This window comes from Apodemus sylvaticus, chromosome 11 (genome assembly GCF_947179515.1).
Source record: "Apodemus sylvaticus chromosome 11, mApoSyl1.1, whole genome shotgun sequence".
Taxonomy (NCBI): Eukaryota; Metazoa; Chordata; class Mammalia; order Rodentia; family Muridae; genus Apodemus; species Apodemus sylvaticus.
In genome coordinates this window covers 44,732,929-44,759,300 of record NC_067482.1, presented here as the reverse complement: position 1 = coordinate 44,759,300, position 26,372 = coordinate 44,732,929, and the positions used below count along the sequence as shown (strand labels likewise).

General features: G+C 41.5%; 2 protein-coding genes across 2 annotated transcripts in view; one reads left to right on the top strand and one right to left on the bottom strand.

Moving 5' to 3' along the window:
• The first annotated feature begins 3,506 nt into the window (after nucleotides 1-3,506).
• The window catches only part of Ube2k (ubiquitin conjugating enzyme E2 K), a 59,159-nt gene continuing 36,293 nt past the window's right edge, over nucleotides 3,507-26,372 (top strand). The window contains exon 1 of the mRNA XM_052199735.1: nucleotides 3,507-3,775. Coding sequence (XP_052055695.1) covers nucleotides 3,713-3,775 — 63 coding nt within the window. The 5' untranslated portion in view covers nucleotides 3,507-3,712. The remainder of the gene's footprint in view (nucleotides 3,776-26,372) is intronic.
• Nucleotides 24,481-24,976, bottom strand: LOC127696826 (40S ribosomal protein S25-like). The gene has a single exon (XM_052199736.1). It carries the CDS (start codon nucleotides 24,910-24,912, stop codon nucleotides 24,535-24,537), a length of 378 nt encoding a protein of 125 aa, XP_052055696.1. The 5' UTR covers nucleotides 24,913-24,976; the 3' UTR covers nucleotides 24,481-24,534.

Genomic DNA, 26,372 nt, shown 5'->3' with positions numbered 1-26,372 from the left:
AATAATTTTAAAAAATCTTTTGAGTGAAGTAATTGATATTATTGGGGTCACCTTCTAGGGTCTGCCTTTTCTCCTAGAACTTGGGAGGCAGAGACAGGTGACTCTCTTGAGTCCAAAGGCCTACAGAGTGAGTTTTAGGTTACACAGAAAAACCCTGTCTCAAAAAACCCCTAAAACCTCAAACTAAAACCAACCAACCAACCAACCAACCAACCAAAAAAGAGGCGTGTATTTAAGGCCAGCACTCAGGAGGCAGAGGCAGGTGAATCTTTTCTGAGGCCAGACTGGTCCACTGTTGAGCTCTGGGCGTGCCAAAGCTACATTGAGACCCTGTCTCAAAAACAAAAAGAAAAACCTCAAGGCAGGCAAGCTGTACATTTCAGCGTCTATCAGGAGGAGATAAGGGGGCAGGGAGGCACTTAAGGCGACATGGAGGTCCGACACATGGGGAATGAGCAGCCACACAGTGGCAAGCCTTGTAGAACGAGTAAGGAAGCCCAACGTGTTGGGAGAAGGAGCAGACGTGTTAAGGAAAATCATACTTAGTGGACAGAAAGAAGAAAAGTAATATTTGGAAAAGTGGGCAGACTGACAAGCACAGCTGCCAGTCAGCTCCTGGGCTACTGCGCAAGGGGCGGAGACTCTGGGAAGGAAAAGTCCAGTATCTCATTGAAGAACCAGTTATTACGCCTATCTCTAGTACGGCTTAAGGTGGTCCCTTAGCCAAAGTTACTGAACCAGCCCAGTTGGAACGTCAGGTCTCCACCCAGACTACAGATTGCATTCTCGGTCCACAAGTTTTTGTCCAAGCTACCTCTAACTCCCCTGCCCTGGCTTGCCAAGGACCTGGGGTTAAGGGAGTAAAGTCATCTTGCCTAATTTAGAATTACTGATTTACAGATAAGTTGCAAAGTTAGAGATTTAAATACGCGCTTTACTCACCCGTTAATGTCAACATTGAAAATTATGGTGCAGCTGGGCAGTGGTGGCGCACGCCTGTAATCCCAGCACTTTGAGAGGCAGAGGCAGGCGGATTTCTGAGTTCAAGGCCAGCCTGGTCTACAGAGTGAGTTCCAGGATGGCCAGGGCTATACAGAGAAACCCTGTCTCGAAAAGAAAAAAAAAAAAAAAGAAAAAAAGAAAATTATGGTGCTTTGTCAAGACCAAGACATTAACATTGTTATACTACTACTCAGGAAATTATTCAGACATCACTAGTTACATTCTTTTGGTTGTCTAGAATGTTGATAGAATGAATTTGAAAAGTGGGATTGTAGCTAAATAATTACTTGCATTAAAAATTTTCACAAACCTTGCTCTGGTGTGGAGTAGTCTATCTGTAGTTTGAACATTGGGGAAACCTGAGTCGGAAAAGGTTTTAGCTTCTGGTGAGCCTAGGTTGTATAATGAGAGCCTGTTTACACATAAACACACACACACACACACACCACACTCACACACAGCTTGGCTGAGCTATAGATCAGTCACAGTTCACATATTTGGCTTGCACAGGGCCTGGATTCAAGCTTCAACAGAGAAAAAAAATGACCAAGTCCCTTCCCCCCCTCCCCCCATACAGGGTTTCTCTGTGTAGCCTTGGCTGTCCTGGAGCTCACTCTGTAGACCAGGCTGGCCTCGAACTCAGAAATCCACCTGCCTCTGCCTCCCAGAGTGCTGGGATTACAGGCGTGCGCCACCACCGTCCGGCCCTTTTTTTTTTTTTTTTTTTGCATTTGGTTTTTTCGAGACAGGGTTTCTCTGTATAGCCCTGGCTGTCCTGGAGCTCACTTTGTAGACCAGGCTGGCCTCGAACTCAGAAATCCACCTGCCTCTGCCTCCCAGAGTGCTGGGATTATAGGCGTGTGCCACCACCACCCAGCGACCAAGTCCTTTTCTTTCAAAGAAATCATCCGACTAGTTCTCCCTATCTGAGTATCATCATTATGTTTCTTGAGGTTAGGCAGAGTGGAATAGAAAGTGTTTTAGGTTGTATTGGCACAGATACTTACAGCATTTCTAGATTTATATTATGACAAAAATCCTTTGTAGTGTTCAGTTGTTCAGTATATAGTAGACCCCCTTACGACCACTAGGGGGCTCTGCTAGAAGATCTTTTATAATTTGTCAGTATATTCAGGGAAAGGTTTTGAGATGATGTTTCAGAATTTTGAATTCTTAGAAGTTTAAACAACCTCCTTATTTCACAGACGAGGCAACCATAGCTGGCAATGGACATGGCATGAGAAAGAAATAGGAGTTAAAAAAAAAAAATCTCGGGGCCTGAAGCACTCTTAGCCTGGTCTCGAACTCATGATCCTCCTGCTTCTGACTCCCAGTCTAGGATTACCAGCTTGTATCACCACACTCAGCTCGTGTTAGTTTTATAATGGAATACTGACTTGATCGATTAGGAGACTACATGAAACATACTCCTAAAATAACACCTTCATTATTTCAAAATGTGATTTTCAAAGTACCTCTCAGCACCCACACTATATTGTTTTAAACTCTATTAACTACTTTCGAATAGTCTCTCAACACTATTGCTCAATTAAAACATTTTACTCGTTTATCTTTGCGTCACTCAATTATGTTCACTCACTGCTTACTGCCATCTATGAGCGCCAAACACCTTTGTAGGTTTAAAGCTCTTTCGGCCTTCTATCTTCTTTCTTCAACTGTCACTATAATATCTACAGATCTTCACATGCTTAAATCAGACATTCGCACAGCGTGGTCGCTGAAAAACAGACAGCAGGGAGCTTGGCAGGAATGCAAATTCTTAGGCCCATCCACACTCTAGGGATAGGTCCTAGCAATCTCACCAGCTCTCCAGGGATTCCAAGGCACGTTTAAGTTTGAAAAACATGTTAGTTCTACAGTTCAGCATTGGTTACCTAAACAGGTCAAAGATTCAACTTCTGGTTTTTAAACCCAAACTCAGGCCTCTCCTCAGCAACACCTGTATCAATTACAACCCGTGGGATGCAACCATTACACAACCTTAAAAATCTGTAATACCTGGGATGACCGAATAATAGTTGCGTTATCATGGTTCCAGAACAAAAGCTACGGCAGTGGATTTCCCGGGGGTTTACCAACGGACGCAGGGCAGGACTCAGTTCCTGCATAGCTTTTTCCTTGGCTAGACACAGGGAGGCACCTCTAGCCCGTGGGTTCTGGGTCTGGCCGAGTTAGAGCGGGGCTCAGCCCGGCTGGGGTCGGGGGAACCCGCCAGGCGGGGCTCCCACCTCGGGGCCGAGGCTAGGGACTGGAGGCCTCACCGTAAAGGAGGCGGAGGGGCAGGGGAGGACCCGGCAGGCCCAGACCCCGCGGACCCGTACGGAAGCCGCACCCTCCTGGCCCCAGCCGCCGGCAGGGCGGAGCCACGCGGCCGAAGCCCCGGCTGAGAGGCGCGGCGCGGCGCGGCGCGGGCTCGCTGCTGAGACGTATGGGGCTACCACTGGAGCGGCTGCGCCGCCCGCCCGGGTCAGCGTGGTGCGCATGCGCGGACCCGGCGCCATTTTGGTGGCCGGGCGCGGAGGTGATTCTACACTGAGGGGGAACGCGACGGCAAGGGTGGCAGTGGCAGCGTTCGTGTGCTCGGGTCTGAATCACTGAGGGAGGAGGCGGTGGAGGAAGAGGTGGCAGCGGTGGCGGTGGTCGTAGCGGTGGCGGAGGAGGCGGGTACGAATCAGCTGCGGGCAGAGACATGGCCAACATCGCGGTGCAGCGAATCAAGCGGGAGTTCAAGGAGGTGCTGAAGAGCGAGGAGGTCAGGAATGAGCTACCGGACACCCCCATCTCAGCCCCGGGCGGCAGGGCCCTTCCTTCCGCGACTCGGGCGGCCCCAGCCGGCCTCCCCGCGGCCGCCTTTCTGCCTATGGGGAAGCGGCGGTCTCCCCTCCTCCTCCCGCCGCCTTTCCCTCCCCTCCCCGGGCCCTGGGATAGGCGGTCTCGCGGGCGGCCGGCCGGCCGGCCTGGGGAGGAACAGGGTTTGGGGGGCAGATGCCGAAGCACTCGTCGGGGGCACGTGAGCTCTAGAGGGCCCCGAGGCGGCGGCAACATCTGGAAGTGTGACTGTGCGGTGGCGAAGGAGCAGGCCGAGAAAACCCGGGAAGTGGGTTGGGGGAAGGGGAAAGGTAGTAACTAGATCCCCGGCAGCGGCGCACCTCCCGAGCCCACGCTTTCAGGGGTGCTCTGGATATTGCCTGCCAGGCCTTGGCTCCTTGGCTGTCTTTTCCTTGGGGAAGGAGCCTCCCCAGTCCGTAGGTATAGACGAGGGGAAGACTTTCAGTTACTCCCTTACAGTATAGTGTTGGGGGAAACCTAAGGAGACATAATGGGCAGTCTCGTATTGGGAAGGGAATTGAAACAATTTTCACTATAGATAGAAAATTAATTCCAAATGAGATAATTATCTCTTTTCTACGTACCCAACCGGTAACTAGGCCTCGTCATTGACATTTAAAGCTTTTTGTCTGGTCAAAGGCAAGTTGTTTTGTTAATTAAATGATTTGAAGTAGGAAGGATAATGGAGTGTATGAGTAGCTAATTTCAAAATACTGTTTACCTGTATCCGAGAGGCTCTCCTAGGGCAATGCCTCTGTGACTAGTGTTGTAGTGTGAAACTTCATTATGATGTCCCTCATAGTTAACTGGAGTCTTACTTTTAAAACCAGGCCTAATAAAAACAAGGGATTTCATCAGATACATATTATTGTAGCTCATTATTGAGTTAGGTTTATTCTTCTGACACAAAATATTATAGCAGGAAATAGCATATTAAGAAAAATAAAACTCCTACCACCTCTAAGTTCTGCAAATTCTAAGTACATTAATGCTCGCCAAATTTATTTATGCGAAATATTGAAAGTAATTGAATAATTTTACTCTGCTGTGAATGTAATAGTACAACTTTTTAGACCTAAATCGACAACAATGCCAGCTTTGCTATGATTGAACTTAACAACAAAATTCTGAAAGTAATTTTTTTCAAGGTTCATGTTTTTCTTCTATGCTTGCTTGATGCTTTGATAATTTCAATAATGATTTTTAAAATTAGGTATTTTAAGTATCTGAGGGATTGTTATAAATATTGTAGCTCTCAGCTTTATTTGTGTCCCTTAGCTTGCAGATAATTACCCTTCTTTCCATTCGATATGTAGAAAGTCACTTACAATTGAAATGACAATATTAGAAGATTTAGTGAGCATACTAAGGAATAAGTCTGTCTTACATAGTAGCTGTCTTACATAGTAGCATGAACTCTGACCTCTGTATTCACATGCCAAAATTCTGAATGGAAGGATGACTTTGTATTTTTGTGGAACAATGCAGAAACAGTGTGAATGACTGTATTCACATATTTTTAATAGTGATTGAACTTTTTTTTTTAAAGATTTTTTTTTTTTGGATTTATTTTTTTTTCCCCGAGACAGGGTTTCTCTGTATAGCCTTGGCTGTCCTGGAACTCACTCTGTAGACCAGGCTGGCCTCGAACTCAGAAATCCGCCTGCCTCTGCCTCCCAGAGTGCTGGGATTACAGGCGTGTGCCACCACCGCCCAGCTGAACTTTTTTTTTAATAAACAAACTTAGGTGGGATTGTTGATATATATTCTTAATGAAAGATAATAGCTAATCTTGTTAGCAGCCTCAAACATGCATTCTATAATAAGGTTGTACTAGTCTTTAGACTTCTCATACTTTTTTATCTAAAAGTGTCAAGTTACTGCCCTGAAAATCGATATATTCTCTTTGCTTTGTGTGGTGTGACTTTCCCCCATGGTATTTGGTGTTTAAGTTGACGATTATCAGCATTTGTATGGCTCTAGTAGTGCATATTATTACTATTCTACTGATGGGTTGAGGAGATGGCCCCATGGGTAAAGATGGCTTTGCCCGATGACCAAGTTCAGACTGGAGAACCCAGGTGGTAGAAGATTTTTCCTTTGACCTCTACACTCATACATGCAAATAAAATAAAAGCTCATCCTCACGTACAAGATTTAAAAAATTATCAATGGTTTTTAGGATGAAAATAGGAAATGTGAATACAGGTTATTCAAGAATGGTCCCTTTAAAAACCTAGCAGTGAACTCATTTCAGGGAAGTAAGTTGCAAAGAATATTTTGGAAAAGATCAGATAAAGTTTAATATTGTGAAAAAAAAACACAACTAACAGTTAACTTCATACTCACTAATATTTTATTTCATTGACATTATAGTAAAGTCAAATCCAGTTCCGTAGATAGGTTGTGTTGATTTTCACCCTAGTGAAGGACCCATAGTGCAGTCTTTTTAAGTATGTAAATGTTAGCTTTTGAATAGTTGGTCAAGTAATTATTTCACCATGTCACTTCATGCAGATCTCCAGTGTATGAGGTTTAATTCGTTTGGTAGTGTTTTAATAATTTTGGTGTATCTGATGTTTTTTTTTTTTTTTTAACCTGTTTTTTAAGTGCCTTTGTAAAGACTTGTTAGAACATGCCTTTGATCCCAGCACTGGGGAAGCAGAGGCAGGCAGATCTATCTCTGAGTTTGTCCAGTATAGCCAGGGATACATAGATCATGCCTCAAAAAACAAATAATTGGGTGGTGGGGTGCGGTGGGGTGTGCATCCTTTAGGAAGAAGAGGCAGGGTTCCTCTGTTGTACAGGGGGAGTTCCAGAGCTGCTAACACAGAAACCCTGTCTCAAAAAAAAAAAAAAAAAGAGAAACCAACCATCCAAAGATAGATTACGTTCATAGAATTCTGATAAGAGGCTGGCTTTAAATAGTTATTTGCTAAGTATATTAAAATATAAACTCTTAACATAACATGAAAGATGAATAGCCAGATACTGTGAAGGGGCAGTTATATTTGTGTCAAAAGGGGAGATGAATTTGCTAGTACAGGTGAAAGGATTTATGGAAAATTGATAAAACTAGCAAAGTTGCATGACAGGGCATGGGGTATAGACCTCCCATGGATTTTGAGTCATGTGAATGGTACCAAAGAAGCGTCTGTTTTTCATCAAGTACTATTTGGAGATCTTTTGTTTGTTAGATACTCTAAAATATGACTGAATTTTTTTGTTATTTTGTTTTTTTTGTTTTTGTTTTTTTTTTTTTTTAACAGAGCTGAGGACCGAACCCAGGGCCTTGCGCTTGCTAGGCAAGCGCTCTACCACTGAGCTAAATCCCCAACCCCAATATGACTGAATTTTAAGGAGTGGTTCAGATGTGCTCAGAATAGAAAATATGTCTAAAGTACATTATCGTTTTTGAGTTATGTTATATAAGTAAATTGCTGATTGTGAGACTCAACAGATTAAGCATTAGTTTATCATATTTGTAGGTTGTATTGCAACCAGTTATTACTGCTGCCATTTACAAAATACCTCTTCTATTGTTGCTTATATATTAATTGCTAATTCTATTTTGATTTTTAAAAAAAATTTTTTTGAGACAGGGTTTCTTTGTATTGTTGGTTGTCCTGGAACTTTGTTAAACCAGTCTGGCACCGAATTCACAGACATCTGAGGTGCCTCTACCTGCTGTGCTTGGAGTAAAGTGCCACCATTGCCTGTTGCTTAACAATAGGTCTTTGCATTAGATCTCTCCCACTTTCTACATGAGAGAATTGAGGTTCAGAGAAGTTAAATTAATTATCTGTAAACATGGCTTAAGAATTTGTATTTACGGCTGGTGAGATGGTTCAGCAGGTAAGAGCACTGACTGCTCTTAACTACATGGTGATTCATAACCATCTGTAATGAGATGTCCTTGTGTGTCTAAGGACAGCTACAGCGTGCTTACATATAATAATAAATAAATCTTTAAAAAAAAGAATTTGGATTTACTTATGTTAATACGCACTACACTGTCATGGCTCAGTAAGGCTAGGCATACTTTTTGTTTTGTTTTGTTTTCGAGACAGGGTTTCTCTGTATAGCCCTGGCTGTCCTGGAACTCACTTTGTAGACCAGGCTGGCCTCCAACTCAGAAATCCCACCTGCCTCTGCCTCCTGAGTGCTGAGATTCCAGGCGTGTGCCACGACCACCCGGCTGGCATACTTTTTCTAAATAGACATTCTTTTTTTAGATTTATTTATTACATGTAAGTACACTATAGCTGTCCTCAAACACTCCAGAAGAGGGCATCAGATCTTGTTACAGATGGTTGCGGGCCACCATGGGGGGTTGCTGGGAACTGAACTCATGACCTCTGGAAGAACAATCAGTACTCTTAATCATTAAACCATCTCTCCAGCCCAGCTAGGCATTCTTTTTATTTATTAAAATTGGATCTACATTTCTATTACTTGTAATACTTTGTATTAGTTGTTAAAGCATTTAAGCATAAGTTAATGTTAGTCTAAGCTCATTGCAAGGTAAATGTTTACTTGAACTTCAACATAAAATATTTTCATACTTGAATTTTAGTGATACAAATTGCCCTAAATCAGTGTATACCGTCTGATTTGTATTTATGCTCATGACACCTGTTTTTTTTTAATCATCATTACTTATAGTTTGCTGACAATTTCTAGTATTCTAGTAGAATATTTTCCAGTTGTATAAGTTTCTGTTCAGTGGGGTTTATTTAGTGTGCCTTATGAGGTTCTGAAATGAATTGAATATACCAACCTTAAATACTGATTTAAAAAACAAAAGTGCCGGGCAGTGGTGGCGCATGCCTGTAATCCCAGCACTCTGGGAGGCAGAGGCAGGTAGATTTCTGAGTTCCAGGCCAACCTGGTCTACAGAGTGAGTTCCAGGACAGCCAGGGCTATACAGAGAAACCCTGTCTCGAAAAAAACCAATTCCCCAAAACAAAACAAAACAAAAAAACTATGGAAAAAGACTTTGTGAGGTGGGACATGTGTTCAGTCTTGAAAACTTGTCTAGCTTGTGGGAAGCTCTAGATTCTGTCCTCTGTCCTGCAGAAGAGAGGCTTTGATCTCTGGCAAATGTTTGCTTTGTAAAGTGTATTTTTTTTTTTTCGGAAACCCTGGAACTCACTCTGTAGACTAGGCTGGCCTCAAACTCAGAAATCCGTCTACCTCTGCCTCCCAAGTGCTGGGATTAAATGTGTGCGCCACCACTGCCTGGAGAAGTGTGTATTTTTTTAAAAAAGATCTATTCATTTATTTTACATATATGAGTACACTGTTGCTTTCTTCAGACACACCAGAAGAGGGCATTGGATCCCATTACAGATGTTTGTGAGCCATCATGTGATTGCTGGGAATTGAACTCAGTACCTCTGGAAGAACAGTCAGTGCTCTTAACCACTGAGCCATCTCTCCAGTCTGTAAAGTGTTTTTGGTTTTGGTTTTGGTTTTTGGTTTTTTTGGATTTGGCTTTTTTGAGACAGGGTTTCTCTGTATAGCCCTGGCTGTCCTGGAACTTACTCTGTAAACCAGGCTAGCCTCGAACTCAGAAATCCGCCTGCCTCTGCCTCCCAATAAAGTGTATTTTTATTTTCTGTGAACATATTGAGCATACTGCTTTCAACTCCTCCAAAGACGTGACATTATTAGAATTGTAGAGTAGAATATAGAGGGTAGGTAACAATGCAGCAGTGCTAAGTCAGAGCTGAGTACAGTTGAGGCAGTGGTAGAGAGCTTCCTGAACACCTGTGAGACTGTGGCTTCTATTGTAAGCACTAGTGTACAGGGAGCTAGGTGCAAAAAATTTGACTGTCATAGGTGTTTCAAGGGTATGGGAATGGAAGAGGTTCTTGGGCTGAAGTCAAAAGGAAAGGGACTAAGCCCTTCTTAGCCCAGACAGGTGAGAGCGACGGAGTCAGGAAGACATTGTTTTTACTGTTTAGGACAGAAAGGTCTATAACTTTTCTGTACTCAGCATAGTTGTTAAGTTATATTATCTTTGGGGAAAGCCATCCTTTTTCATATCACAGTAAAATATATATATGCAGTATGTCCAGCACTGAAATCAAGAAACAGAATATTAGCAGTGTCATAGGAACCCTACCCCTAATTATTTTTCTCATTTTGTTTTTAAAAGTCTCAGAAGGGGGGGAGTCTCACTATGTAGTCCTGGTTGACTTGAAACATGCTGTGTAGACCTGGTGGGGTGTTTGTCTTTGTGGTTTTGTGATAGGGTCTCTGTATTTAGTCTTGGCTGGCTGTGTAGACCAGGGTTGCTTCGAAATCACAGATTCTCTTACCTCCACTTCTCAAATGCTGAGGATTAAAGGGCTGCATATGTCCTGCCCTACTTGTTGGTTTTGAACTTACTGCTTACTTAATGCTGGGATAAAAGGTATATGCTACTATGCCCAACCTTTTCTGAGTTTGTAGTGCAGATTAGTATGTTTGAATAGAAGAGTAGACATGAGTTTTATACTCCGATTCAAGTTTGAAGGTTTACGAAAAGGGCCCTTAAATTTTTTTAAAGGTTTATTTATTTATTATATTTAAGTACACTGTAGCTGTCTTCAGACACTCCAGAAGAGGGGATCAGATCTCACTAAGGATTTGAACTCAGGACCTTCAGAAGAGCAGTCAGTTCTCTTAACTGCTGAGCCATCTCTCCTTAAATTTTTAAAATTTTTTGTCTGTGTATAGGTCAGAGGACAACGTCGGAGAGGTGATTCTCTCCACTGCAGGCTCCAGGAATCATGAGGCTTGCAGACCAATTTTACCTGCTAAGCTATTTCAGAGGGCTCTTGAAATCTTTTGTTTAAAAACAGAAGAAAGGCCGGGCAGTGGTGGTGCACGCCTGTAATCCCAGCACTCTGGGAGGCAGAGGCAGGCGGATTTCTGAGTTCGAGGCCAGCCTGGTCTACAGAGTGAGTTCCAGGACAGCCAGGGCTACACAGAGAAACCATCTCAAAAAAACCAACCAACCAAACAAAATAAAACCAGAAGAACGAAAACCTGCCTGTCTGGCTTGTTGGCCACACCTTTAATTGTAGTACTCACCCTACTGTGGCAGGGTGATTGTAAGTTAGAGGCTAGCCGGGTGTAGATAGCAGATTCCAGGATAATCAGGGATGCATAAAGAGACCCTGTCTCAAATGCCTTTGAGCCCAGCACTGAGACGACAGAAGATCTCTATGAGTTCAAGGCCAGCCTGGTTCACAGAGGGAGTTGTAGGACAGCCAGGGTTACACAGAGAAACCCTTTCAAGAAAACCAAAAACTAACTACCAACCAACCAAATTTTCAAGAATGGTGACATACCTGTAACCCCAGCATTTGGAAGTGGAGACAGGAGGATTAGAGTTTAGGGCCAGTCTAAGTTACATCAGACCCTGCCTTAAAAAGTCAGTGGGTGGTGGCAGCACACACCTGTATTCCAGCACTTAGGAGGCAGAGGCAGGCGGATTTCTGAGTTCGAGACCAGCTTGGTCTACAGAGTGAGTTCCAGGACAGCCAGGGTTATACAGAAAAACCTGTCTCAGAAAAACCTGTCTCAAAGAAACCAAATCCAAAAAAACCAAAAAAACAAAAAACAAAAAACAAAAAAACAAAAAAACAAAAAACAAAAGAAAGAAAGAAAAAAAGAATATTCTTTTTATAATATATTCTTTTTACTATAAAGGCTCAATTTTAAAAACAGTGTGAAGAGTAAATATTAATATTAGGTATTTATTACCTCTTTATGTAAGATTTTAAACCTTCCAGGAAGCATAGATACTTGATTCTTGAATTGTGACATAGTAAATTTGGTAATTAAGAGTGTGAGCTTTATAATTAGATTTTAAGTCCTGGCTTTCCTTTTTTTTTTGTTTTGTTTTGTTTTGTTTTTTGGATTTGGTTTTTTTGAAGACAGGGTTCCTCTGCCTGCCTCTCTGCCTCCCAGAGTGCTGGGATTACAGGCGTGCGCCACCACCGCTCGGCAAGTCCTGGCTTTTGTACTGAGGTTGGTTTTTTTTTTTTTTTTTTTTCTTCGAGACAGGGTTTCTCTGCATAGCCCTGGCTGTCCTGGAACTCACTCTGTGGACCAGGCTGGCCTCGAACTCAGAGATCCGCCTGCCTCTGCCTCCCAGAGTGCTGGGATTACAGGCGTGCGCCACCACCGCCCGGCTGTACTGAGGTTTTTTTTAACATCTATTCTAGCTCCAGTTTTTATTTTTTGAGACAGAGTCACATAGGAGGAGACTACCACAGTGAGAGGACAGATGTCTCAGGTGTTAGTCTCTGCCGTTCCATCTTGTTTGCAGCAGGGTCTCATCCTTGTAGTGGAGGCTAGCTGGCTCAGAAATTTCTGGAGGAGTCTCATGTCTCCACCTCCCATCTCACCATAAGGACATTGGGGTTACTGCATTTACATGGGCTTTGGAGGTTTGAAGTCAGATGCTAACGTTTGTGTTTCACTCACAGAGCTTACTTATTTCCTTAGCTTCTTCTTGGCTGCTTGTGCTGAATCTACCTAATCTTTTAGATTAAGAGCTTTGTTGTCAAAACAACAACAAACATCTGGGGCAGATGGCCCAACAGAATAATGCATAGGGATATATGGGTCTCAAGGTGTTAATCTTTTATTTATTTTTTTAATTTATGTTTCTGTTGTTGCTGTTTTTTTTTTCTGAGACAGGGTTTCTCTGTGTAGCCTGGCTTTCCTGGAACTCATTCTGTAGACCAGGCTGGTCTCGAACTCAGAAATCCTCCTGCCTTTGCCTCTCAAGTGCTGGAATCAAAGTTGTGCGCCACCATTTTGAGACAGTTTCTCTGTGTAGCCCTGGCTAACCTGGTGCTCACTCTGTAGACAAGAGATCTGCTTGCAGAGACCTCCCAAGTGCTGGGATTAAAGGCAGGTGCTTCCACTGTCCAGCTGTGTTAATCTCTTTTAGGAGAGTTTTTAAATTCAGGAAAACTGAAAATGTTCTCCATTGTCCTCTCCCCTTCTCTCCCCTCCCCCCTTTGCCTGCCTTTTTTGGTGTGTGTTTGTTTTGTTTTTGGAGATCAGTTCTGACTAAGCCTCCTTTATATATACATTTGATAGTTCCTGTTTTGTGGACTTTTAAATGTATTTACTTTTTACAACTATTGTAAAATGCACATAGCAAAGTTTATCATCTGTGGCTTGTATAAGGCTCTGAGTTTGATCCCAGTACTACCCTCTAGTCCAGATTAAGCACTAAATAAAGTTTGTTGACTTAATCACTTTTATAAGTATACTTTAGTGGTGTTAAGTATATTTACATTGTTGTATAACCATTTCTACCATTTTCTCCAGAACTGTTCTTAGTCTATAGAACTGAAAAAAAAAATAATAATCTACTATCTCTTACCCCATCTCTGACAGTCACTTTTTTCTTTTTTCTTTTTTTAAAGATTATTTAGCCGGGCGGTGGTGGTGCACGCCTATAATCCCAGCACTCTGGGAGGCAGAGGCAGGCGGATTTCTGAGTTCAAGGCCAGCCTGGTCTACTGAGTGAGTTCCAGGACAGCCAAAGCTTTACAGAGAAACCCTGTCTCGAAAAAGAAAGGAAAAAAAAAGATTTATTTACTTATTATATGTAAGTACACTGTAGCTGTCTTCAGACACCCCAGAAGAGTGTGTCAGATCTCATTACGGACGGTTGTGAGCCACCATGTGGTTGCTGGGATTTGAACTCAGGACCATTGGAAGAGCAGTCAGTGCTCTTAACTGGTGAGCCATCTCTCCAGCTCCGCTTTTTTCTGTTTTTATAAGTTTGACTACTCTTACTATATGTAGCTGGTGCTTTTGTAACTGACTTTATATCACTTAGCTATATCCCATCTTTGCAGTATAGATCTCCGGCTGAGGAGATGGCTCAGTGGGTGCAGTGCTGACTGCTCAAGTGTGGGAAGTTGAGTTGTGGTCCTGAGCACTCATGTAAGAGCCAGGTACAGTGGAATGCCCCTGTGAGCCCAGCGCTGGGACAGAGGTGCAGACAGGCAGTACGCCTAGGACTTGATGATTTGCTATTGAAATTGCAAGCACCAGGTTCACTGAGAGACCCTGGTTTAAAAAAGGTGGAGTGGGGCTGCCAGGAATGCTCAGCAGATAAAGGTAGTTACTTCAATCCTATCCACTAATCCCCAGGATCCACGAAATAGGAAGAGAACTGACTGCTGCAAATTGTTTTCTGACCCCTTCATGCTTGCGCTGTGGCATATGTGCATCTCTCCTCCACAACAATTAAATAAATAAATATATATTCAGAAATCTGTAGAGGAATATGCCTGATATCGTCTGCTAGTTGCATGTACATTACACAGACAAACAGTTAAAAATAGTGCTAGTGTTATGTAAATATGTAACACAGCTTTTGTAGCTCTTTGAGCGCCTCCTAACCACCTGTAACTCCAGCTCTAGGGTGTCCATGTCCTCTTCTGGCTACACTGGCCACTTCACACATGGGCTACTTGGACACACATCTATATATGTGAGTAACATTTAAAAAAAAGGCCAGGTGTGGTGGGGGATGCCGTTAACCCCAGCATTTATTTGAGAGACAGCCTTGTGAACTTCTGTTAGTTCAAGTCTAACCTGGTCTACGTAGCAAGTTCCAGGCCAGCTGGATCTTTGTTTCAAAAATAAATTAATGAAATATAAAAATATACTGTCATTTTCCTTTAATTTTTCTGCTGTTTTATAGTCAATAACCTTTATACTGTTCTAGCCTAACTTCCTGTCTTATTTGTATAATTTAAGACTTTGTATTTCAGAGGTTGAGTAATACTGAACTGCCCGCTGTTTAGTTGAGCTGTAGGACCTGGATCAAGCCGTTAGGTCCGTTCTTTCTTAGTGTGTTCGTACGTTCGTACACCGTTCGTACACCACGACAGATTGTGTAGGGAACAACTTGTGTGAATCAGTTCTCTCCTTTCACCATATGGCTTACCCACTGAGCTGTCTCAGTAGCCCTTTCCTCATTTAAAAATATTTAGTTGTGGCTGGAGAGATGGCTCAGAGGTTAAGAGTACTGACTGCATTTCCAGAGGTCCTGAGTTCAATTCCTAGCAACCTTTGTGGTTCACAACCATCTGTAATGGCTCTCAATGCCCTCTTCTGGTGTGTCTGAAGACAGCTACTGTGTACTCATATATAAAATCAACAAGCATCTAAAAAAATGAATTTAGTCTGGTGGAGGGAGGGTTGATGATCAAAGGACAACTTAACTTTCCGGAGTTGGCCGGCTCTTCTTCTAAGTGGGTTCACAGGATTGAGTTCCCTCAGGTTGCTCCCTCCCCTTTTCCTTTTGTTTGTTTTTGTGAAGACATATCTCTGGCTGACCTGGAATTTTATGCAGACCAGGCTGGCTCGAAGTCATAGAAGTCCCCCTGCCTCTGCCTCCACCACCTGAGAACTGGGATTAAAGGCATGTGCCACCACATCTTTCCAGTCCTTTCCTTTTTTACCTCTTTAGGCCACGTTCAGGAGCACATGCATATTATCTCAGCACCCATGAAGTTGGGATAAGCAAGAAGAAATAGTCAGAACTAGATTAAGATCTACCAGGACAGGGAAATGAAATTCTGTTTGAAAAAAAGAAAGAAATGAAACTTGTCCTAAAATATTAGCTCTCTCTCTTTTTTTTTTAAAGATAGGGTCTCATATAAATTATGCCGACTTTGAACTTATTGTATGACTGAGGCTGCTACTGAGTCTCAGGACATCTGGCCTCTGTTTTGGAAGCACTGTGCTTATAGATCCTGTGTGTCACCATGCATGGCTAAAATGCTAGTTGTTTTTCTTGAACCCTTAGTTTTCTGTGTTCTTTAGTGTCATTGTCATACTTCACTAGTGCACACTATTATTAATTGTACTTATGTCTGTTTTTGATAGACTTCTAGAAAACTCCTTGAATATTTTAAAGTGTTATCACTTTAAATCTTTTTTTTTTTTTTTGATTTGTTTATTTTTTCGAGACAGGGTTTCTCTGTATAGCCCTTGAACTCAGAAATCCGCCTGCCTCTACCTCCCAGAGTGCTGGGATTACAGGCGCACACCACCACCTGGCTCACTTTAAATCTTTGATAGGTACAGTTTGCTTTGTGCCCCCATCTCTTTATGGCTGAAGCAGAGCCTTTTGCATTCTAGGCTATCCTCACAAGTGTAAATGAGGGTGACCTTGAACTTTTGGCATTCTCTGCTTTGTGGTGTTAAACTGTACAACAGAGTTGTGCAGAGTACAGTTTATAATACCACATTCTGTTTATGGGGAGCAGGTACTGAACCTGTTGGATTTTGTCATGCTAGGCAAGTGTTCTACCAACTGAACTCCGTCTTAGCCCTACTGGGAATTTTTTTTTTTTTGTAAAGTAGTTTTTTTGTTTTTGTTTTTGTTTTTTGGCTTTTTGAAACACAGTTTCTCTGTGTAGCCCTGACTGTCCTGGACTTCTCTATGTAGAGCAGGCTGGCCTCAAACACAGATCTGCCTACCTCTGCCTCCTGAGTGCTGAGATTAAAGGGGATCACCACCACTAAAGTAGATCTTTTATGGAATTTGTGTATGTGTGCATGCATGTGTATGCCTGAGCCGGCCAGAAGAATACATCAGGTCTTCTGGAGCCGGAGTTATGAACACCATGTGGGTGCTGAGAATAGAACCCAGGTCCTTTGCAAAAGTGACAAGTGCTGAGCCATCTCTTTAGTCCCTAGGACCAAAAAAGAAAACAGTTTCTACATCTGTTAGACATTTATTATTTCCAGTTTATGAAATAAACTGATGTGTATGGGCAAGAATTTTGAGCATATACTTGAGTGGTATATACTGACTTCTCATTAAGTTTTTGGATGTAGTTTTAAGTGTTTTTTAAGTAGTTGTCTTATAAGTAAAATTTTATTTATTCCTTTATTTGGGAAAGTGCTTAAAAAAATTAGCCTCAATCACTTGAATGCTGGGGTTACAGGTTTATGCCTGGTTTATGTCTGGTTTTTAAATTAACCTAAGTGCTCCCCTAAGACATCTCTGCGTCCATGCAAACCAAGTGCCTTATGTATGCCTGGCATGTTATTTCATATTTGGTGGTTATGTATGTCAGACTGACAGACCTCCTCTCCCCGGGGCAGGGCATTATATAGCCCTGGCTGGTCTGGAGCTCACTGTATAAGACAGGCCTTGAATTGAAGTATTGGATTAAAGCTGTGTGCCACTGTGACTAGCTGTCAGGCCTCTTTTAATCTTAATGTCTCTGTATTTGATCATACTTTTCCTCCTAAGAAGTTTACTTTGTGAGTTGCTGCATTATCCTTTGTGTGCCTTCTTAAGAACTGGGGATGTGCCAGGTGTGATGGTGTTAAGACTTTAGTCCTGCTGGGCAGTGGTGGCGTACCCCTTTAATCCCAGCACCCAGGAGGCAGGTGAATTTCTGAGTTCGAGGCCAGCCTGGTCCACAGAGTGAGTTCCAGGACAGCCAGGGCTACACAGAGAAACCCTGTCTTGAAACCCACCCCCCAAAAAAAACAAAAAACAAAAAACAAAAAACTTTAGTCCCAGTACTGGGGAGGCAGAATCAAGCAATCGCTGAGTAGATCTCTGTTCTATAGAGAGAGTTCCAGGCTAGCCAGGGTTACACAGAGAAACCCTGTCATCAGAATAAACACCCCCCGCCCCCCTTCCCAAACTGGAGATATCCTTGAGGATGGAGACTCAGTTTCTTGGTTCATTCATGAAAATTCTCCATTGCTAAGTACATTATGGGTCAGTAGGAGGCACTTGTTTTCCTGAATAGATTTAAGAATTTTGGGGCGCTTATCCCAACCATTGTGAAAATAATACGTTTTGCTCTGCTTCTGAGACTAGGAAAAATATACATTGTTGAAGATGGTCTCCATGTCAAGTTGCACATCTATAGGCTACTAATTTAGTTGGGTTCTCTATTCAGAAAATTGAATTACATCAAAAATTAGGAAGATAATCAAAAGAGAATTATTTTGGCTTTATTTTGTTGTTTTCACCTTTGAAGATCTCAAGGGGGCACCTAAATAGTATGTATGACGTCATCTGTGTCCCTGTAGGTTTTTTTTGTTTGTTTAACTTCATAGTTTTTCCTTTATTCAGCTGCTTAGGTGGTTAATAAGATAGACATAGTCACTGCTTTACTGAGTAAATTTTGGCCTGCCAAGGCAGTGAGAAACTGAACAACTAATTTTAAGAGTGTGTGTGTGTGTGTGTGTGTGTGTGTGTGTGTGTAGCATAAGGGAAGCTGTAAGGTTGAGTAATTTAATTTACCCTCAGGCAGAGAGTTCTTCAGGAATAAACCGTATACTTTGAGGGTGAATTTGAATAAGCTTATTTATATGTTAGGAAAATCAGCTATATACATATAGAAAGCTGATAATAATAAACTAAAGATGGAAAATTACTCTTCTGTTTTCCTTTTTCTCTTCTCCTTAATCTTTTTCTTTTGAGACAGGGTCTCTCATGCATTCCTGGCTGATCTGAAACTTGTTATGTGTACCAGGCTGTATACAGAGATCTACTGCCTCTTTGTCCAGTGCTGAGATGAAAAGCATCAGCTCTCCTTCCCCAGCTTAATTATCTTTCTTAAAATCAGTTTTTGCAAATATAAAAGTTACAGGTTTGCTTTATATAGATAGTAGTAGAACCTATCTGAAATCCCCCCCCCCCCATTTTTATCTCTCATTAACTTGTGTTTTGGGGCAGCCTTTACTTCACTGTGCAGCTGAGGGTGACTTTGAATTTCTCCTTCCACTTTCCAAGTACTGTGCACCACCAGGCATTTTTTTTTTTTTTTTTTAAATTTAAAGACAGGGTTTCCATGTATAGCAGTGGCTTTCTTGGAAGTAGCTCTGTAGATTAGGCTGGCCTGGAAGTCAAAGATCAATCTGCTTCTTGCCTCTTTAGTTCTGGGATAGGGGTGTGTGTCACTGCATCTGGCTGTTTTTCTACTTTAATGTTTTGATATTTAGCAGTAGTAGACACCGTAGTCTCACTACATAACCCTTGGACTTGAAAGTAAGAATGAGTTCTGTTTAAAAAACTAAAACATAGAGGTTTGTGGGCAAAGATGAAAGATGAACTTGGAAAGGATGACAAAAGGTTTTAAAAGAGAAATTTGGGTTTTAAGTGATTGTGGAAACTATTGGAAGGGTTAAAGACAAAGTTTGGGTGGTTGTGGGTGTGTGGGTGTGACCCCCCCCTCTTTATTTTGTTGCTACCTCATAACCATAATTTTGCTATTATGAATTGTAATCTAATATTCAACCTCAATCCGAGATAGTAGTCAGTCGCTTAGACAAGTAGGGGATGTTTGAAGAAGTGCTCTTGTGGCTTTAGTGTAATAGATTACAAGTCTTTTAAATTTGTGAAATAGGGTCCAGCTATGTCTGTGGTCTCAAACTGCTTGCTCCAAACTGGCCTTAGGCTGTACCTTTCTGTCTCAGTCTCTCTAGTGCTGGGATTACAGAAAGACACTGCCATGCCCAGCTGATAGACTACTTTTCATGTTCAAGTATTCAATTTATAGTAGTAAGGATGGACTTTTTGCTTTTAATTCTTAAAATGGTTGTCCAGACAACATGTCTGAGCTGTAGCAGTGAAGGATAGCTGAGCTCGCCTCCTTTAAACAGCTTTTTCAGAGGTCCTTTTCAATACTTTTGATTCTACTTTTAAAAATTGCATTATTGAATTAAGGAAGATTAAGAAGTGTAATTTAGGACTGATGAGATGTTTCATCATGTTAAGAAAGGTTCTTGTTGCCAAGTCTAATGAATGACCTGTGTTTGATCCCTGGAACTCACACCGTGTAAGGGACCACCTACTACAAATTGTCTTGTCTCCATAAGCCCTCCCACTCCATGCATAGATGAGAATGTTCAAAATGTATTTTGGCAAAACACATTGCTCCCATTTAAAATTGTTTTCATTGGTAAAAAAGAAAAGAGGAAATTGTTTCTTGAATCGGGTTTTTTTTTTTGTGTAGGTCAGGCTGACCTTGAATTCCAGATCTTCTACCTGTCTCAGGTGTTGACACCATAGGTTTATGGTGTGGAGAAAGGAAATTTGTTAGCTTGCTTTGGGGAAAGGATAAGAAAAATCCCAGGAAGATCATTTGGAAACTGTCTAGGTTACTTGGACAAGAGCTGATAGTAAGATGGGTTAGAACTGAGTTGGGAGCTGAAGAGTAGGGACGGTCTTGGGATACCTTGAAAAGGTAGAAACAACACATTTGATAGGTGAGAAAACACCTACACCTGTTTTTCTAGAAATTAGTGGTGATGATTGTTTCTGATGGGAGAAATGGAGAAGAGTAAGAATTTTGCTGTGTCCTTCTTAGGTTTATGTTGATGTTGATAGAAATAGCAAGCAAGCAATTGAGTTATGAATCTGGAGGTGAGATCTGGAGAGAAATTTGACATAGGTAAGGTAAACAGGTGATATATGTAAAGCCTCCGTTGGATAATTTAGGGGGTAATTGCCTAAAGTAAAGGTTTTAGGATAAAATCTTGGTTTTTCATTTTTAGCCCTTTGCACATACTGAAATTGAAATAGGAAAACAGCTGACAGAATGAGCTAATATTTATGTTAAGAAAAGCAGAAGTGGCCAGGGCTATACAGAGAAAGCCTGTCTCAAAAAATCCAAATCCCCCCCCCCCCCAAAAAAAAAGAAGAAAGAAGAAAAGCAGAAGTGCATGGTATCACTAAAGCCAAGAAAAGAATGTTAGGAAGAAATTGGCCTGTTAGCTGCTGAAAGGAAAATAAATGATCACTGACTTTTCAATATAATGACCATTGGAGTCCTTGCCAGAGTTTTATGGGAATGGTGAAAATAGAAGTCTGATTGATTGGAGCCGGTTACTGCAAGATGGACTGAGAAAGGGACATGAGGAGTTTTGCTTAGCAGAACAGAGAAGAAAGGCTGGGGAAGTCACGCTCCAGGGGCCTTTGAGAACTCTGGCAGATGATGGAGGGAATTTGTATGTTGGTAGGTAAGAGAATCTGATTATGCTAGAAAGTAATCCGAATTTCTTTTTTTCAACAAGATTGCTTAGGGAAGTTGCAAGAGTCCTTGAAAAAGGACAGGGGTAGGGTGGTATTCATAACAGAGTGGGAAGATTGATCTTTAATAGAAACAGAGACACATAGGACAACTTTAAGCTTCCATTGGGATTTGTGGTCTGCACTTTACAAACCAATTAACCATGGTTGTATTTTCTCTAGTAATGGTGGCTTGGTGACTTGGGGCAAGAGGAAAAGTTTTGTTTTCCAGTTAATTGGAAAATGAGTTTAATTAACTTGGGGCTATCAGTGAGTACTATAAAAGAGTACTTGACAACATCAGTGTTGTTGAGAGTATTTTGTAAGAGAGTATTAATAAGAAATTCCTGGAATTTGAACTAAGAAGAAGGGAGGCTGTTAGAAGTGATGGAAGTGTTCATGTGGGATGGAGCCAGCTGTTGGGTTTGCAGTGCTGAAGAAAGGAAACTTAATTCGAACCAAATGGGAGTCTGGGAACACTGGCGTAGTTTGGGGAAAGGTATAATTTTTGTTGATAGAGATTAAGGAAGAATGAGGGCTTATACTTTACTAATATTTGTTAGGAACACAGTTCTATCTGCTTGCTTTTTGTGAGCATTTTAGAAATATACAAAGGTCATGCTTGAGATATGACTCAGTGGTTAGGAGCATTTGTTACTCTTGCAGAGGACCTGGGTTTGATTCCTAGCACCTAAGTGGAGGCTTACAACTATCCATAACTGTTGCTTCAAAGGAGCTGATGCCCTCTTCTGATCTCTGCAGGCCCAAGGCACGCACATGGTGCACTTGTATCCATGTAAGCAAAACACTCATACAGAAAATCAATTTTTAAAAAAGATGATAAAAATAAGGGATATGCAGTTTTTCATATAGTAGAGCAGTAGTTCTTAACCTTCCTAAGGCTGTAACTTTTAATACAATTCCTCATGTTATGATGACCCCAACCATAAAACTATTTCATAATTGTAATTTTCTACTGAATTTCTGAAATACAGGATATCTGATATGCGACCCCTATCAAAATAACCCTGCTGAAGGGACAACAAAGTGGTTAAGAGTACTTGTTGCTCTTTTTGAAGACCTGTATAGCCCCTAGCATCTACATGGTTGCTCACAAACATTAGTGATTCTGGTTGCTGGGAATCCAGTGCCCTCTTCTGACCTCTTTGGGCATTAGGCATGCACATGATGCAGACACATGTTGGCAAAGCACTCATGCACATAAAATAAATCTTTAAAAAAAAAGCTATATAAGTGGCATTCTATTGGATATTCATAATTCCAAGTTTTCCACTTTTCTACTTATGGCCTCTCATCACCCAAGGGCAGACTGTGATACAATGTTTCTTTTGAGTGGGCCTTGTTTAGGGCAGAATGCTGTGGGTTTATTTCAATAGCCCACCTTTCTCTCCCCCTGGAGTTCCTTCTCTTACATGTCTTTTTTTTTTTTTTGGAGACAGGGTGTCTCTGTATAGCCCTGGCTGTCCTGGAACTCTGTAGACCAGGCTCAGAAATCTACCTGCCTCTGCCTCCCAAGTGCTGGGATTACAGGCTTGCACCACTATTGACCAGCTATCTTTATCTTCCTGAAGTGCTAAGATTATATAAGTGCTTATATATATAAGACTTTTATTGAAATTCTGTTTCAAAGGAGTAAATACATTAAGATGCTATTATATGTGGGCTTTTAAGTTCTAGCACAATTATGTTGAAAATACCTTATTTTATTTGTCATATTGTTTCTTTATTAAAGATAATGGCTATGTTAATATGGCTCTGGTTTTACTACTATGCTGTCTTGGGCTTTGTGGCTATGTAGTTATTTTGCTTTTTGTGTTGGGACACTGTCTATGTACTCCTGGTTGGCTAGAAACTTTATGTAGACCAGATTGGCCTTGAACTAAAGCGATCCTTCTGCACTGCCTCATTTACTGATGACTAAAGGTATACACCACCATTCTTAGGTGGATTGGTTTTGTTTTTAATATTGCCTTGGCTATTTTAGTTTTTTAGATATAGTTTTTAGTGCCCATCAACTCATTGGGAGAGTTTAATTGGTATTTACATTGAATCTATGGATTAAATTGGGAGAAATTAGGTTTTGACACATTTTTGAGCCCCATTGTCCTTGAATACAGAATATCTGTATGTTTATGTAGACCTTTGTTGATTTCATTAGTTAGAATTTTTAGTTTTCTACCTATTTCTGTGTGTGTATATGTATGTATGTATGTATGTATATATCTGTGTATGTATGTGTGCGTCTGTATACACATTCTCCAGTGTGCCCTTGTGCATATTAGAGTGTGTAGATTTAGAGACCAGAGGTCGGCTTTTTTTTTCTCTTCCTTCCAGGAACAATCTGTCTTCCATTTATTTTTAGTCTGGGTTTCTCTCTGGGATCTGCGGATCACTCATAAGGCCAATCTGGCTGGCCAGTGAAGCTCAGGGGCGGTCCACTTCTATAGTGCTGGGCTTACAAGTATTTGTGTGTTTGGAATTACAGGTGCGCCACCTGCCTCCACACCCTCAGCATTCATGTGGGCTTCTGGAAATCTGAATTTAGGACCTCAGGATTATGTGAAAAAACTCCAGTGTTAGATGAGTTGAAGAGAAAGATAAATGAATTAAGAGTAATAGGACGTGGGCTTGGTGACATATCTTTAATCTCAGTCTCTGCAAGTGAATCTTTATGAGTTCAAGGCCAGCCAGGTCTGCATAGTATCAGGATGGCCAAGGCTTCATAGTTTGACCCTATACTCGTCCCCCAACACAAAGGCTATAGGAAGTAATGTAGGCCTTAGTCACTATATATTAATAGATACAGTCTTAGAACAGAGTTTCTCAACCTTTTTTTTTTTTTTGGTTTTTTTTTGGGGTGTTTTGTTTTTTTTTTTTGTTTTTTTTTTTTCGAGACAGGGTTTCTCTTTGTAGCCCTGGCTGTCCTGGAACTCACTCTGTAGACCAGGCTAGCCTCGAACTCAGAGATCCGCCTGCCTCTGCCTCCCAGAGTGCTGGGATTACAGGCGTGAGCCACCACCGCCTGGCTGTTTCTCATCCTTCTTAATGCTGCTACCCTTTAATACAGTTTCTCATGATTCGGTGACCCCAACTGTAAAATTATTTTTGTTATACATTTTAATCTCTTTACTAGCTTTTTTCCATTACAACTGCTGGGTGACTTAAAAGAGTCAAACTGAATTGTCAGGTCATATTAGTTTTTCTTCTTCATCCTATTAATCTTGCGTTATCTAGCTCCTGCCTGCTTCTTACCCCCTCCTTACTCTCTTCTGGTGTACTTACTTTTTATATTGGGGACTTTTCAGTTTCCAAACATGTTGAACCTCTTCTGTTTTGCTGAGGATGGACTTTCTGTGTGATAGATCAAGTTTCTAAGTTGGGCTTTTATTATTTTTGAGACAGGGTCTCTGTGTAATCCTGGTCGTCCTGGAACTTGGAATATAAATCAAGCTAGTCTCCTGAGTATGGGAAGTAAAAAGTTTATATTTTGTTCTTTTAAAAGTAGCTTTTTCTTTTTTTTTTTTTTCTTTTTTGATTCAATAAAGTTTTATTTTCCCGAATGTACAGCTGATTGAATCTGCTCATGCATCTTCACCAGCAGCTGGCGCATCTCCACCCTTTGTGTTTCTGGTGTAAATTACTTGGGCTCTGTGCTTGGAAACCAGCTTGATAAGTCCTTTACTAAGTAGCTCCTGAAGGGCTGCCCTGGCCAAGGAACCTTGAATCTTCAGTCTCTCAGAGACCACAGCTGGAGTAAGAAGCTTATAGTTGGGAACTTCCTTACAGAGCTTGTCATATGTAGCTTTGTCAAACAGGACGAGATTGTTCAGCTTGTCCCGAACTTTGCCTTTGGACCACTTCTTCTTTTTGGCCTTGCCACCAGATTTATTTACTGGGTCTTTGTCTTTTTTGGCCGACTTTCCGGCATCCTTCTTCTTCTTGTCGTCTTTGGGCGGCATGGCGAAACTCAGAGAGTAGTGTGGATCACTGCAGCCTCCCTAAGATGTCGAAAAAAAAAGTAAAAGTAGCTTTTTCAAGGAAGTCTCTTTTTAGATTTTTTTCTCTATTAAATGCTTGCTTTCTTTGTTTCTTTTCTTTTTTTGTTTGTTTTGGTTTTGTTTCCAGACAGTTTCTCTGTGTAGTCCTGGATATCACTTCAAAGACTAGGCTGGGCTGGAACTCAGATTCACCAGCCTGTGCCTCCTGAGTATTGGAATTTAAGACTACTGGTTCTTGTGGCTGTCTGGCTGTCTGGCTGTCTTGGAACTTACTCTGTAGAACAGGTTGGCCTTAAACTAGCAGAAATTGCTTGCCTCTAATTCTTGAGTGCTGGGATTAAAGGTGTGCATCACCACTGCCTGTCTATTCTCATGGTTTCTTACACATTTGAAAATTACATATTTAGTTGTTCTGTGCCTTTATACTAACAGTCCTGGTAATAATACCTTACAAGTATTATTAAGTATTATTAAGTAAATTAGTAAATATTTACAATATCTTTCAGTTCAGGGGTCTTACCTAGCATGCAGGAAGATGAGGGTTCAAGCTACAGCACACATAGGTTGTGGCAAATGCCTGTAACCCAGCACTCTGGTGGGATCTTGGTTTGGGTTTGGAGAGCTTGGTCTGAATTTTGGAAAATTCAGAATTTCTTTTTTCTTTTTTTTGGTTTTTTGGATTTGTCTTTTTTCGAGATAGGGTTTCTCTGTGTAGCCCTGGCTGTCCTGGAACTCACTCTGTAGATCAGGCTGGCCTCGAACTCAGAAATCCGCCTGCTTCTGCCTCCCAGAGTGCTGGGATTACAGGCGTGCGCCACCACTGCCCGGCCAGAATTTCTTGACTGCATAGCTACTTTGAAGTCAGCCATGGGACACATAAAAGAAAATTTATAATTTCATTTTGCACTTTACATTTTTGAAATATGACTGAAATGAAGGTTAATAATAAAGATGTTTAACCTCACACATCACTACTATGACTGGAGAGATTATTATTTTCTGGTTCTCTAGCTAGACTAGTATTGCCTGTCTAATATAGTAAGTAGCCATTAGTCATATTTGATTTTCTCTGTCAGATTTTCAAAGTCTGCCTTTGACTTTTAAGGCTGGGGGTGGATGACTGGTGCAGTGGCTCATAGACAGATTAGAGAGCAGCACCTTTCAAGAGTTGTTTCCTGAATTCCTCTACCATGTGGGTCCCCAGATCCTTGCCATTCACATTTGTTGGTTGAGTAGCACTAATTTACAGTTTACTCTTTTTGTTTGAGATCTCACTGTGGAGCTGGCTGGCCTGACTATGCTTTGTAGACCAGGCTGCCTTTGCCTCTGTAGTGCTAAGATTAAACATCTTGTGACCCACACCAACCAGAGTTACAATTTGTTCTTAATGATGACTGTAAATGTTGGATTGATCTCACTTT

What these genes read in the sequence shown, in the direction of transcription:
- LOC127696826 (XM_052199736.1), bottom strand. Translation starts at nt 24,912, where the DNA reads ATGCCGCCCAAAGACGACAAGAAGAAGAAGGATGCCGGAAAGTCGGCC.